The sequence below is a fragment of the Antechinus flavipes genome, chromosome 6 (genome assembly GCF_016432865.1).
Source record: "Antechinus flavipes isolate AdamAnt ecotype Samford, QLD, Australia chromosome 6, AdamAnt_v2, whole genome shotgun sequence".
Taxonomy (NCBI): Eukaryota; Metazoa; Chordata; class Mammalia; order Dasyuromorphia; family Dasyuridae; genus Antechinus; species Antechinus flavipes.
This window is the reverse complement of record NC_067403.1, coordinates 194,780,797-194,796,302: the sequence shown is the minus strand read 5'-3', so window position 1 is coordinate 194,796,302 and position 15,506 is coordinate 194,780,797. Positions and strand designations below refer to the sequence as shown.

The following is a 15,506-nucleotide window of genomic DNA, read 5'->3' as shown; positions in this document are numbered from 1 at the left end:
AACTCAAATCTAACACCACTGAGGGAGGCAGGCAGATGATTTTCATCTGGTATCCCCTCTCTAAAGCTAGGAGGCCTGATCTCCTGCTCCTCTCCTGGCAAAAGTTCAAATCTCTCTCAAAGGCGTGGGTAAGAGCCTGGATTCTGGAAACTACTCAATATTGCTACAGACACATATGGGCATATACTTAATCGACATGGGCAGCACATACATACATAAATAAAAGATAATTGTGGAATGGAGCAAAAACCATTGTGATAATCAGACAGGAGAGGTGGATAACGGTGGATCTTCTGAAGCTTTATCTATGAAGAAGAATTTGAGATGAGCTTTGAAGGAAGCTAGGGATTCTAAGAGGCCAAAGTGAAGAAGAGGCTTGGGGGACTGCATACAAAGGCACACAGGTAGGAAATGGAATATTACACATAAAAGAAAGTGTGTCAGCATGGCTAGACTGAAGAAGTTGGAAAAGGGAGAAATGTATAACAAGACTTTAAAGGTCAACTGGAGTCTGAATGTGAAGGGCTATAAATGGCAAGCAGGAGATTTGTACTTTATCCTAGAGGTAACAGGAAGCCTTTGGAGCTTCCTAAGCAGAGGAGTGAAAGTCAAAATAATAAGTACAGTTTTCTCATTTGATCCTCATTCCTGTGTATTATACCCGTGTTACAGATAAAGAAATTGAGAAATAGTGAAACAGTTTCTTTTTGAAAATTTAGATTAGAAAATTTAGATTGTGAACTTCTGAGGTCAGGGACTGCCTTTTGCCAGCCATCCTGATCTATTTTTGACCACTGGACCTAGATGGCTCTGGAGGGGAAAGTGAGGCAGGTGACTTTGCACAGCCCTTCCTCACTCAAATCCACTTGCTTGGCATAGCATCACCTCCCTGATGTCATGGTCTTCTTTGAGAACAGGGAACAAACACCACAACATTCCTAGTCCTTAACACAGTGCCTGGCTTATAGTAAGAGCTTGCTGCATTTGAAATGACTGACAGACAGACTGAATTCAAGGTTATACAACTACAGAGTATATAATATAAAGGAAAAGAGAGCTGGAGCAGGGGGACATTTGGTGTAGCCAAAAGAGCACTGAGTTTGGGGATACAAAGACTGAGAAGACCTGGGTCCAAGTGCTGTGTCTGCTACTTGTTAGGCACAAATCATTTAGCCATATAATTCTCAGAATTTTTATCCATATTTATCCATATGCTATCTAGGGAAGAGGATGGGAGGAAGGGAGAGAAAAAATTTAGAACACAAGATTTTGTAAGGGTGAATGTCGAAAATTGTCCATATAAATATTTTGAAAATAAAAACTTTTAAAAAAAAGCATTTTCGTCCATAAAGATAAAGATGTTAGACTAAATCATCTCTAAGGTTCTTTCCAACTTGTCATGATGCTGACACCCACAGATGTGCACATCCTAATCTCCAAGCACCCCTGAGCTGTCCAGACTCCACAGTCCCAGGCAACATCTTTCTAAAAAAAATAAGAAATATCAAATAACCTAATTGCAATAATTGATGAGACCAGACCTGTGCACTGCCTCTCATCATGGCTCCTTGGGCCGATCACTGCCTGGGGCACTAAGGGTAGGCAGGACCCAGACCATCACCCTCCTTCCCTCCTTTCCCCTGCCTCTCCTATATCAATCACTGAATGCTCTCCTTCATCCTGTCACTTTCATCCTTTTCCGAGCTCCACACCCCTGCTGGCTCAGCCACTCAGACCCTTCAGGCATATTTTAGCACAATGCCAGCCTTCTGTCAACCCCCCCTTCCTTTATCATACCATGCTGAGACCAGTTTCTCAAGATGCATATCACAAACCCCAGGTCCATGATGCTTAGGAAACCAAGGGGCATCTGTGTGCCCCTATGGATAGTCTCAAGACTCACAACTGCCCTTTCCTGGCTGGCATCTTCAAAGTTCTGGGATTCCGAGACCAGCAATAGGTCTGACACATTGTCACCAAGATGGAGACATTTTCTTCCTCTGAACCTCAGTTTCCTCAACTAAAAAATGGGAATCATAATACTTAACATTACTCAGGTACCTATCAGGGTTATTATTTAAAAAAAAAGCTTTATAAATGTGTATTATTAAGGGTGGAACCAGAATTCTCAGTGCTATTACATGTTTATATATTTTAAGATATATTGGTATTTGTCTCATTTAGGTTGTAAATTGTAGCCCATTGTTAGCTATTTCTTTTGCAATTCCCCAGATTTTCAGAAGCTCTCTGCACAAAGTAGGTGCTCAGGATTGTTGCCTAGCAGATGGGCCGACAACCAGTGCTTTTCTAAATGTCTCATACTAAAGTGAGAAATTTATTTTTAGGGTGTCTGAAGTGATTTGACTCCATTAGAGACTCATTTTTCATTCTACCTTCTTTTCTTGAACTGAAATTTATTCAACCTGAAAAAAAACAGAGATGGGGGAAAAAAAGGCTTCAGAACTCAAGGAGTTGTTTATTGGATCATAGGATGTTAGGGCTGGAAGAGACTTCAGAAGTCATCTAAAATATAATTCCTTTATTTTATAGAGGAGGAAATTAAGGCTTATAGGGAGAACTCATTTGACCTGTCACAAGTGACATAACCTGCCAGAATCTGAATACAGGTTCTCTGACTGAAAATGTATTGCCCATTTTGTGTCAAGGTTTTCGATTCATCTCTCTGGTGGAAGTCAATTTTCTGGACTAAACTGGAATTCTTTTTAAGGATCATAATATTTGTTGTTATTATTAGTATTAATAATAATAATAATCCTCCACTAAAGTGTTTCCCCATGGCTCATGGGGAGCATGAGAACCCTATGTCTCAGGAGCAGAATCCCAGTTCTCACCAAGTTGGAAGGGTTTCAATTTCATGCAGATTATGTATCTCTCACTCAAGCACCAACATCACTCAGCTCATTCCTTTCAGCCCCAGAAACTCATGGTTACCAAGTCATAGAGGGATTGCAATCTACATCAGTGGAAGACCTGCCCTCACCAAGAAGTCAGAGATCCTCAAAGTAGTGATAGAAACAGGAATGATAGCTCCCATTCTAATTATACATTAATTAATTAGTCTTTCGTCAGGCACTACAGATGTCATTCCCACTTTTAAAGATGAGGAAACTGAGACTCAGCAAAGGGAGGAGAACAATCATCTATTAAGCATCTTCTGTGCATCAGATATTATGCTAAACACTTTTCCAAATTTATCTCATTTGAGATAAATCCATTAACTTTCTTATGGTTACACAGCTAGTAACTGTCAGAGCCAAAATTGAATCAAATCTCTAATCAGGAGCCCAGGAATCCATCTTCTGTACCAACCATGCTATCCAAGCCAATGGCAGAGAGTTAGCTGGCCAGCCCTGGGGGAGCAATGCCCAGCCTTTCCTGGAGTCAGGCTAGTTCACTATGGCATTACAATCATTACTTCAGCTGTCCCAAGAACATCATTCCCACATGTACCTCACTGGCTGCTCTGCCCTTCTAGGAGAGGGAGCTTCCCTGCAGTGTCAGCTTCTCCTCATTGTGCCAGGCATTTTGTACAAGATGAGTAAGCAGACCGAGGTCTGTGATCTCCGGGAGGAATCTTATTAAGCTACCGAGTTAACTACAGACCTTCCCAGAATCAGATGACAGGTTTTGATTGAAAAAAAAATTTTTCAGTAAGAGTGACATCACATACTCAGAGCTGACCTTTCAGTAAATATTAATTAGCTTCCTACCATGATAGTGCATTGCCTTGATGCTAGGAGGTGGAGGGGGAGGGTATACAACAACAAAACAAAAAACATATATATATATATGTATGCATATATATGTGCATGTGTATATGTGAATGTATATTCCCTACCTTCTGGGAGCTTATGATCTAACAGGGAAGTGCATATAAATTTATGTTCAGTGCATAAGTATTAGACTGAGCAGAGATCACTTCTGGAGAGGGAAAGAGCGAGGAGTCAAAGCCAGAGCGAGGGGCCATGCAGAGGAGCAAAAATAAGCCATGTCAAGCTGAAAGAGTGAGTGTGGAGTTAAAAGAAAACTGGAGATGTTTGTGAAATCGCTGTTAATCTGACACATCTTGCTTGCCCAGGATACTCTCATAGATTATCAACTCAGATCTGAAGGAGACCATCGAGGTCATTCTTCATTGTATACCTGAAGAAACTGAGACTCAGGTTGTGTGACATATCCAGCAAGGTGTGAGCCAGGAGTTAATTCAGGTCATGTGACTAATCCAACACTTTTGGACCATTTTCCAGTCAAATGTCTTTGTAGTGTCCTTTACATACATGAAGCATCTGTGACCTTATCTGGGTAGGAAATTCCCAGTGGGGAAATTTCCTCCACCAGCAAGTTCTGACTTAGTAAATAAAATCGTGCCTTGGGAATTGTTTGAAGCACATAAATGTTCAATGACTTTCACAGGATCCCACCACTATTAAGTGTCAGAGGTAGGATCTAAACTCATGTTCTACAACACAGGGAGTGCCCTGTGTCTTGTTCAGAGTGAACACTTAATGCTTTTATCATGGTACTTTATTCCCTGTTGCCCCTCCTCTAACTATGACCTCAGAGCTCCCAGAAGCCCAGTTTCCCTAATGGTTCCTAGACAACAGCCAGAACAGGGCAAAAGAGTCCACTTAAAATATTGGCAAGTCTAACCTGTCCTGTGATCTCTGATGTCCTGGGCAGAGCCTTACTCCTTTACCAGTGTGGTTGGAACTTTTCTAACAAAGCAGCTATAGCTAAAAATGCCCAGCACAATGGAAAATGTACTTTGGCTTCTAAGAACAGGGTCTAAATGTGATAGCTCAAATTCCATTATAAAACATTCCCAAAGCCGGTCCACATGGGGGTTGGGGAGATGATGGTGGGGGTGCTCATAATCCCCAGCCCTGCAGTCAGCAGATGAGATTTGAGCCCCAGCTTTGCCTCTTCCTTGGTGCATAAACTTGGGCTAGTTACTATTATAATGTTCCTAACCATGAGCTGCTTCATCTGTAGAACAGGGATAATCCCGTTTCTCTGCCTACCACCCAGATTGTGATGGGTATGAAAAAGGATAATAGAGGTAAGGTACTTTTAAGCTGTCAAGGGTGGCGTAAATGTGAGTTCTCATTAAGATAAAATGAGAGAATGTATGCAAAGGGTTTTGTAACTGAAAAGTTCTGCATTGTTTCATAAAATCTCATAGAACTAGAAAGGACCTCAGAGGCCATCCAGTCCACCCCCCTCATTTTACAGATAAGCAAACTAAGAAAGTAAAGTGACTTGCCCAGGATGACATATGTCATCACCTTCATTAGGGGTGACATGTATGTTCCAAAGATCACAGTGCAATTTTAAGTTTAAGTAACTTGAAAGAGAACTTAATATGAACCATACCTAACCTATATACATTATGAAGATGTATATTGTGTATGAAAAATATATATATATATGTTTGTATACATGTGTGTTGTATTTAAATGTGTGTAATATATATGAGGGTCCCACAGGTTTTGGTATACTTTTAAGATATGAAAACTTGGAAGTGCACTAAGTGCACTATAATGCGCTCTCTCTCTCTCTCTGTATTTATATATGTGTGTGTGTGTGTATACATATATGTACACATATATGTACAACTGTCTCTGTGTGTGTGCGTATATTATTGGTGGATTAGGCACTATGAATATACAATGAATTAATTCTGACATTGCATAAGAAGAAACCAGAGGGCAGAGCCAAAATGGTAGAGAGGAGACAGGACTTTGCCTGAGCTCTTCCTGGCTTCCCTCATAATCAATAGTAGATCAAGCCTCTGAACAGATTTTGGAGTGAAGAATTCACAAATATTTGGAGTGTAACAAATTTCTGGCAGAAGATATATTGGAAGAACTTCAGGAAAGGTCTGTCTCAGTTTGGTCAGGAGTACATGGTCCAGTACAGGTGCAGCACAGGGAGCATCAGGGGTGGGCCTCTGTACACTGGCAGAATCTACTGGGAGGCTCTTAGCCAAAATACAGTAATGTTGGCTACTGTGTCCTGGTTCAGAAGGCCAGTGGATCAGCAGATTAGCTGTAAGATCTCCAACACAACTATAGAAAACAAATGGTGAGCTGTGAATCCCAGCATAACAGGTGGAACTTGGCCAGGCCCACCTAACACAGTAGGGAAGCCTGCAGCAGCACTAGCACCAGTGCAGCATGAAGCTCCTGTAGGAAGACAATCTCCCCTGTGTTCTAGTAGCAGACCTCAATCTTTAAAACTGAGCAAAAAAGCAAAAAGAACTCTGACCATAGAAACCTACTATGGAAATAGGGAAGAACAGACTGCAAATACTGAGGACATTAAGGGCAAACCACCTCCACACAAAAACTCAAAGTGGGAATCTGAACTGGTCTCCAACTCAAAAGGGGCTCTTGGAAGAATTCTATAAGAAGAAAACAGACTGGATTTTGTTTTGAGAAACTATACAATGCTTTTTGTAGTGACTCCATATCCCTGAAACTAAAATCCAGCTTTTTAGCATCAGCATCCTTCCAGCATTGCTGCCTAGCTACAAATGATGGAATGCCTTTGCCTCAGAAGAATGAAAGTTGGAGCACACTCAGAGTAAGAAGACAAATCTTGGTGGATGAGAACAGGCAGCAACATATCAGCACTTGGAGGGTAGAGAAGCCATTATAGAACCGGGGCCTCTAGCTGGCAGTCAGCAACCTTTCCTAAATCATAATACCTTTCTATTAGAGTATTAAAGAATATCCATTGCCGACAGGGCTCACCCAAGAAACTCAGCTGTAATCATCCGTTCCAGTCTTAAGTGATCTACGGCAATATTCACAAGGCATTCAAGTCTCAGGCATTTTGAGGAGTAAATAACTGATTCTTCATTTCATAACTTCATATATTTTTGACACTGTTTCCTGACTATGAAATTACACATTTGTCATTTGTTCTCAGAGAGTAAAGAGGGTTGTGAAAATGAGCTATTTTTATGATCAGAAAGAGGGCATATACTCCAGATGGTTCATGCTCTCGAGACTTCCTTAAAACATTGAAGGGATGGCAGGGAGGGAAAGGAGAAAGAATACTGGATTAAGAATTAGAAAGCTTAGAGTCTCTAATTGTAGATCTGGCATGAACTTGCTGGGTGATTTCTCAGTTAGCCCACCTCTCTACCTCTCTCATCTGTACAATTATGGCATTGGTGGATGATATTGCTGTCATCTTCTCTTAGTATGGAAACTGAGCCATATTTTCAGCCTAGTCTGGGTCTCATATTCCAATTCCTTACCACTAAACAGAGACACGGAGGAACACTCCCGGTCCACTCTTCTAGGAACACAGAAACAGGTCCCATTCTCCTTATATCAGTCCCAAATGGACTGAGTTTGCACTGCCAAGAAGCATACTTACTAGATAATCTTGAGACTTTTAAGAGTCCTAACTTTCTGTGATCCTATGATTCTGTGACTGCTTACTAAAAGCAAGCTGAGAAAATTCCCATTTTGCTTTTAGGCATTTTCAAAGAGTGACAGATAGGCCCCTCCCCGTTTTCCTCCATTCTTCCTAAGAAAAGATTTTGATCCAATTTAGCTTTTTCTCGGTCACACAGACACAAGGTTGATCTCCTTTTGCTAACCACCTCCTCTATCTCCTACAATTCTTCTTTCAAGTCATTTACTGAAATATTTCTCCATGAGTATTTTTAGTCCCTTGCTCTAGGGTGAAACATCTAGGGCTTTCCAACACATTTCTTGAGGATAAAGTCATAACTCAGATTCACTGATGTACAGTCTAGACTGCCTAAACCTAAGTTAGAATCACCCTAATTAATGTACCCCCTCCTCTGATACAGGCAGGAAATATGCCCATAGTGCATAAGGGCTGGAGGAAGAAGAGCCAGGTCCACTATTAATTGTCCCCTCCTTCCTGACCCAGATGTCCTTCCCAAAGGTTTAGCTGATGGAACACCCAAAGCATTTGCATAAGGAAGATTTCAGGTTACCCACAGAGCTTAACCTCTCCTACTAAATCATTTCTGCCCTGTGACAACAGGGCTGTGGCCAAGGTTGCTTCTACTTTCAATAATAACCTTTCTCCTTTTTCCTAAAATCCCTGAGTAAATGCTACCTCTCTATGTAAGAAAGGGGTATACTATTCATTGTGATGCTGATTACCTATTTTCCAAGGCTCTACTGGCTTCTCTCCATTGTCAGGCTATAGGAGATCTTTTACTTAAGTACTTCAACTTTATGTTGCTCATTAGAAGCTTTTATTCTCTGGGAACATAACCCTTTATGTTTCAGAACCCATGGTCAGAACCATTCTCTCTTCCCATGTCTCAGCTATTAGAGCAGAATTTGGAAGCAACCTCAAAAGCAATCAGACCTTGCGGGAGTCCTGAAAATACTGCGACATTTTCAGAGCAATCACTTTTAGGAGAGTGTACAATAAGACAAATTTATGTCTCATAGGGATGCTGAGTCAGCACATCGAGGCCACTGCTGTCTCCAGAACAATTGGCGGATCACACTGTCTTGAAGATGATTCTAAGGATCTTAGAATATTCTCCCTCAGTTTAAAGTTGCAGATGCTTGGCATTCTCAGTGCTTTCCATCCTCCCACAGAAGTATTGAGATCATCTTTGGCAAAGCCTTACTAAATATGGAGGAGAGAGAGAGAATGAAAGGAAGAGGTGGTAGCTGGGATTTATCACCTTAGAAAATACTGAGCACAATGGGGATTTTCCCAGCTTGTTTTGAGGAGTTAGTTGCAGCATATTAAAGATATAAAGAATTTAAATATTACCCTGCACCACTATCTGCCACACAAACCAGTGACCTGCTGTAGGAATTTATGTATTTCCTATTGTATCCGGTCCATTTGGGGATTGGAACAAAGGAAGTGTGTCCCTGACAGAATCACAGGATGTCGAGCTGGGGAAGAATTTAGAGGTCATCTGGTCTAACCTTGTCCTGTGTCTCTTGGTTCTTTCTTGGGACTAGGGCTAGAGAAAAGGTGACTGATGACATCAGAGAAACAGGAAGACTCAAATAATCATAAGACTTAGAGCTAGGAGGGAAGCTGAAGTCCAGAGTAATGAAGTGACTAGTGTAGTAAAATGAAGAGCTGGTTTTTGAGCCCAGGTCTAAATGGGAGGTTTGGTGCTCCCTCCTGGTCCCCTCCTCCCTTCCACCTGTTTCTGTGAAAGTTGAGAGAATAACAAGAGGTCAATTACCATAAAAGCAAATAAAGGGGCTGGCAAAAGGACCAGTAAATGAGAATGCCATTGGGAGAAGGTAGGACATGAAGAACATAGCAACAAAAAATCTACCACATCTAAGTGAACAGACATAATCAGCCATCCAAGCAAAAGTTAACAAAAAACAGGTAATAAACATCAAGGGATCATTCAACAAGTACCCTTTATGATCTACTATGCTCTAGCCTGGGGTCCTCAAACTTTTTAAATAGGGAGCCAGTTCACTGTCCCTCAGACTGTTGGAGGGCCAGACTATAGTAAAAACAAAAACTTTGTTTTGTGGGCCTTTAAATAAAGAAACTTCATAGCCCTGAGTGACAGGGATAAACATCCTCAGCTGCCGCATCTAGCCCGCGGGCCGTAGTTTGAGGACCCCTGCAGACATTGTGCTGGGTACTGGGGTTATACAAATGAAATAGTACATGCCCTCAAGGATCTTATATTCCACTTATAAGAGCTAGATTGGTAGTGACACCATGGACAGGAGTTTTGCCCTAAGTAGGGCCAGGGCTTATGAGTAGTCTCAGAGGACAATAGATTGTCCTGGCAATTTATCAGGAAAGGTAATATTGGTAGAGGGGCAGGTGGCAAGATAACCACACCTCTTGGATGACTAGATGGAATAAAGCGTGGTCAGAGATTCTGGGGCCAACAAGAAATAGAAAAGCTGAAGTAAGGAAAAGGGTCTGAACACAACCAAAAATGTTCATACAATTTGTCACTCACAGAAAGCTCAATGTACCAGAGATTTTAAAGTAAAGTGGGTGGGGCTAATCCCATCCCTCTTGCTCTTCTTGAATGAGTAACAGCTGTTACACCTGTACTGCCCCCTGAATGAGAAGAGAAATGAAGCCTCCTAACTTCAGGAGACTGGGACATTGCAGGACTGAGAGGCGAAAACATGGGGGGAGGGGGAAGGGTTGGCAAAATCCCCCTTCATCATTGCACGGACAGCTGAAAGCGGAAGAAAGTGATTGAAATTTTACAAGGGATTTGTGTTTTGCCCTGACCTTGATAAATCAGAGAACCCTTGAATTTTACTGATTACTGGCTTTCTTTCCCTAGGAGAATCTGTGTTAACATATCTGCAGGAAAAACAAAGCTAATAAAAATTTGAACATAAAGAATAATAACCATGTAAAGGATACAAATGGAATTCATATCTAAGCCTCTGTAGCAAGAAAATAGGGCCATCCTCTTTTTCTGTCTCCAGAGAGATCATTCCCTGGTTCTATATAAATTATTCACAACATGAACAATGGAGTAAAAGTTGCAAAAGTCAAGTCTGAATGTTGTATCTACAAATACATCAACTCAAGTCCTTCATGTGCCATGTGTCTGAACAAAATAGCAAGATGGTCACAATCCCACATTGCTTGGCCCAGTTACTCTGGCATATGCCCAACACTCAATGCCCTGGGCACCAGCACTGTAATCTCAAAGATAAGGACTGTGATTACCATCCTCCCTCCTTCTACAGGCTTGCATTTCTGTTTACCAATCAGCACCTGTGGCACTTTGAAAAAGTAAGCCCTTTTCAATAATGAGATAACTGAGGCCAGTTCCAAAGATATTGTGATTAAGAGAGCCATTTACACCCAGAGAGAGGACTGTGGGAACTGACTGTGGGTCCCAACATAGTATTTCCACTCTTTTTGTAGGTGTTTATTTGCATTTTGTTTTCTTTCTAATTTTTTTTCCTTTTTGATCGAATTTTTCTTGTGCAGCAAGATTATTGTATAAATATGTCTACATATACTGGATTTAATACATATATATATATATATATATATATATTTAAAACATGTTTAACATATATTGGATTACTTACCATCTAGGGGCAAAGGTGTAGAGAAGGGGAAAAATTTGGAACACAAGGGTCAATGTTGAAAAATTATCCATTCATATGCTTTGAAAATAAAAAGCTTTATTTTTAAAAATAAACCCTTTCCCTCAATTCCATGGAATTCCCATGGAATTGGGGGGAAGCTTCTCTCCTTCATCATACATGTTTTTTGTATCCTTCCTTGATTATAAAACTTGCAGTCCCTGCAAATTACACCAGGTATACATCGAGTCTATAGATACACATTATATTTTTATTGTTGTTCAGTCGTGTCTGACTCTTCATGACCTCATTTAAGGTTTTCTTGGCAAAGATGCTATACTATTTTTCTATTTCCTTCTCAAGCTCGTTTTATAAGTGAAAAAACTCATGAAATCAGGATTAAGTGATTTGTCCAGTTCCACACAGCTAGTAAAGTTCTGAGACTGAGTTTGAACTTCGGGAAGATGAGTCTTCCCAACTCCAGGTCTGCCATTCTATCCACTGTAATACCTACCTGTTCTATCCATAAAATTTTACAGTGTTTATATATGAAGGATCAAGATACTTAGACCACCTGCAAATACATGTGGTACATATTAAATTACCGCATTGAGTAGATAAAACATCTAAGTAGATACAGTATGTAGTAGACTAAATCCACAGGACCATGTATAACCGTTTATCTATATGTAAGTATTTAGTTACATGTAAGTTATATGTTATATATATTTAGTTATGTGTGAGCATTGTAATGCAGATATTTACTACACACACTATTTTATCAAGGGACTAGCCTCCCCTAAAGATGGCACATGTCCAGACTATTTGGGGGGTATCCTTGTCTCATTGCTAGTCATATAAGTTAGGGATTTCTGTTGTGATTCACAGTCACAACTACACTCTCAGTCTCATTCCACAGCTGAGCTAGTATTCTCAGGACTGATAGCCTCTAAATCCTGAACTTGACATATGGATGGCTCAGGTTTTATGAATGTTGCTGTCTCTAGCCACTAAGGAGTCAGGCTATCTAAGTGGCTTCTGTTGTTCCCTTCTGGGTCCCATATTTGTAGTATTGGCAGGAAAGGGAGGGATTCTAGGTTTTCTGGCTTCTCCAAGCAGAGGTCTTCCCCAGACTAGGGCAAATTTTTCTTGCTTCTTCAGTGCCTAAAGAGCCACCAAAACTTGGCTTCCTTTCATCCAAATTTTGACCCAGATCCTTCCTAAAAGGGCCATCATCTGACACCAATGTCTCTTTGCCACTGGCAAGTCGGTCCTTGGTAACTGATTCTTCCACTTCAACTCAAGAACCTCAAGTTGTCTTCTTCTTCACTAAGAAGGCTGACTACCTTTTAAATGATATATAATTGCAATGCATTGACTTTGCAGGCCTCTGGCCATTCTCTGGAGAGATTTTACAGACAGATTATCTAGTCTTTTCACTTCTTGGTATGGAGCGACTCTCCACCTGTTCAATATCCAGGACATCTAAGATTTTGTAGCATTGTTTTACTCTATAGCTAATATTAACAGTGACTCTCATATCCCTGTTTGTTCTTCTCCTTGCTCTTCTGACCTCTAAAGCATGGCTAAATAGCATGTGTCTCTTAAATGGCCTTTTAGTTAAATGACATATTGATTGTGAGTCTCTTTATCTTCCACTTCATTGAAGATTCCAAGGATGTGATTGTGACCCAAACATCAACAGAAGAAGAAAATCTACAGCCTCATTCTTGGTAGCATTTTGGACAGGAATTAGAAAAGCTCATGCAGACCCTACCTAACTCTCTTAAGCTCAGCAGGCTGTTTGTTATTTGCACCCTGGATTTTAAGTCTCTTTGAGAATGTTTTTTTTTTAAATAATTCACCAAGAACTTCCCTTAATAACTTTATTTCAACATCTCAAGTATTCCCTACCAGGAAAACCACAGACCAAAAATGTTGTAGATTTTGGGCAGAACTACCTAAAGAAAACTATCTCCTACTCCATGTGAGATCACAGCCCAATTCAGTATTTTGTGGCAAGGCTCCAACTTCTGCCACTTTCTCAACCTCATTCTCTCTCTTGATTTTTATCATGTTTCATGCATTGTCATCCTGCATCTATTTTGTCTGCCAGTTAGTCATTTGTGGCCAATATACCAATGGTACAGTCTCTGAGAGAAGTCTCAGGCACTCAACCTCACTTTTTTGTGTTAATGAACTTGGTCCCTTCTTATCACAGGATATAAAAATATATCTTCCATGGATATAAAGATGGTTGGAATGCATAGGGTTCTGTGTACTACAACTTTTACAGTCATGTTGATTCTACCTAGCAGATAATCAACAATCAACTCACAGTTAGCCAGAACCGTGAACCATTTCAGGTCAATAAAATCCAACTGTAGAGCTTTTTCAAGAATAGAGGTCAGTAATGGTTATCTGTCTATACTCAGGATCAAGCTATAAGCTAAACACAGTAACTTCTATGTAAATTGAAATGTAAACATAACTTCATAGTAAATACAGTAAACATTCATAACTTCTGGGTCAAAGCCAAGATTGTCCATGAAGTCCTTGGCTTCTTATGGTTATCCCTCTTTTGATACAAAACTCCTTTCACCCAAGCCATCCAAATAAGGTTGGAACCGTTTTCACTGCATTTAAGAGAAGGCTAACCAGGTCCTTAAAAACCTAATCATATTTTCTACTTAGGGTTCTCCTCTATCATATCTCCATGGCTAAGATTCAAGGGAGACTTTGCAGGGATAGCGTAGTTCTTCCCAAGTCTCCCATAGCAGCTGCTGATAGAAATGTCTTCCATCCCTGACAATCTCCCTGACTGAAGTTACTTTTGTTGCTTCTTTGTCTTTAGTCAGGACTCACTCCCTGCTGAAACTCTGCAGAAATAACACTTGTCAACTGATAACATTAGAACAGCAGCATCTAGCATCCTGAAAATCTTTCAGTTGCTATTTCTCGTGTGCTTGTATCTTCCTAAATATGATATGATTCTCCAGACAAGGCAGTGCTTCAAAGTAGATCATGTCTCCAACCACCTTCTCCATAGTTCTGAAAAAGCATTTAAAGAGTATTTTTGTTTACTATTCTCCAAACCACGTTTGTGTCTGGGGCCCATTGTAGCATTATAATAAAGTAGGTCTTTTCGATTGATATCCCTGCCTTGGACTCGTGGCATTATGGAAAAGTGAATCATTTTCCTACTTCTTTTCTTCATGGCACATATGCTAAATTACTTTCCCATCCTCAGGGAATTTGCATTTTTACAGTATTTCTGGAGAAGAATTACTTTAAAGCAAAGGAAGGCATTACTAAGATGGAATTTCAGGCATCATTTGGGGAAATATTTCTAGATGAGAAGGTGTTCCTTTACCTCACAATTTTAAAAGCAGTCACCTACTCCATTCCCTGATTAACTGAAATAAATACAATATTCTTAGATAATAACTATTCCCACTTGCATCGAAATTTAAACCTTACAGAATGCTTTCCTCACAAAAATATTGAGATTGAAAATGTCACTACTGCTAGAGAAACTCAGGCCCAGAAAGCCTCAGTGGTTTGCCAAAGTCACATAGATAATATCAGCACAAAGATATGAATTTGGATTCTTGGCTCTAAAAGTGTAAGAGGTCAATAGGAAGAAATTCCAGATGGGTAGATGAGTAGAATTCAGACCATAGAAATGACTGAGCCAAGCATTTCATATGCAATAACTGAAAAGTCGATATTCTTTCCTCAGTTCCTCCAGTTTTTCTTCAACATCATAAATTTGACCACATGGATAAAAGATGAATGGAGTTTAATCTATGATGCATCTTATGTAAAGGAAACCTGGATTGAGCCATTGTTGAAGTGAGTAGCATCAACATAAAAGTAAGTTGTATAATCCTCACACCACAATGGATGGGACCCCACACTCCCTAAAATGGCAAAACAAGATACAATTTCACATGCTTTTCCTTGTGTTTGTATCAACAGCATGGGAAGGTTCTCTTGGTATGGGACTATGGTGGACTTGGCTAGAACCAGCTCACAATTATTAAATTTTCAGTGTGAGCATTTACATCTTAACACTGTGAATCAGGACTTAATTTATCATTATTATTATCATTATTATTATTATTATTATTTAGCCACACTTAAGAAAGTGATGAAGAAAATGTTAACAATGCATATTATATTTAATAGTGTGGTTACTAGCATTTTATTACCTCCCAAACCAAGAGCCATGTTAAACATTTACCAGAATGCCATTACCTAATTACAAGTCTCTGAGGCTCTTGGCCCATCTCCTTTAAGAATTCACTAAAGAATTAAAACCAGTTGCTTAACTCCTTGGAAGGCACTTGTCATTTCAGTAATTTTTTTCATTTGGGTCCAACTCTCCATGACCCCATTTGGGGTTTTCTCGGCAAA

The 15,506-nt window shown here is 40.1% G+C and overlaps 1 protein-coding gene across 1 annotated transcript in view; it reads left to right on the top strand.

The window, feature by feature from the left end:
• The window catches only part of CFAP99 (cilia and flagella associated protein 99), a 165,860-nt gene that overhangs the window by 78,878 nt on the left and 71,476 nt on the right, over window positions 1-15,506 (top strand). The window contains exon 5 of the mRNA XM_051964330.1: window positions 14,830-14,942. Coding sequence (XP_051820290.1) covers window positions 14,830-14,942 — 113 coding nt within the window. The remainder of the gene's footprint in view (window positions 1-14,829; window positions 14,943-15,506) is intronic.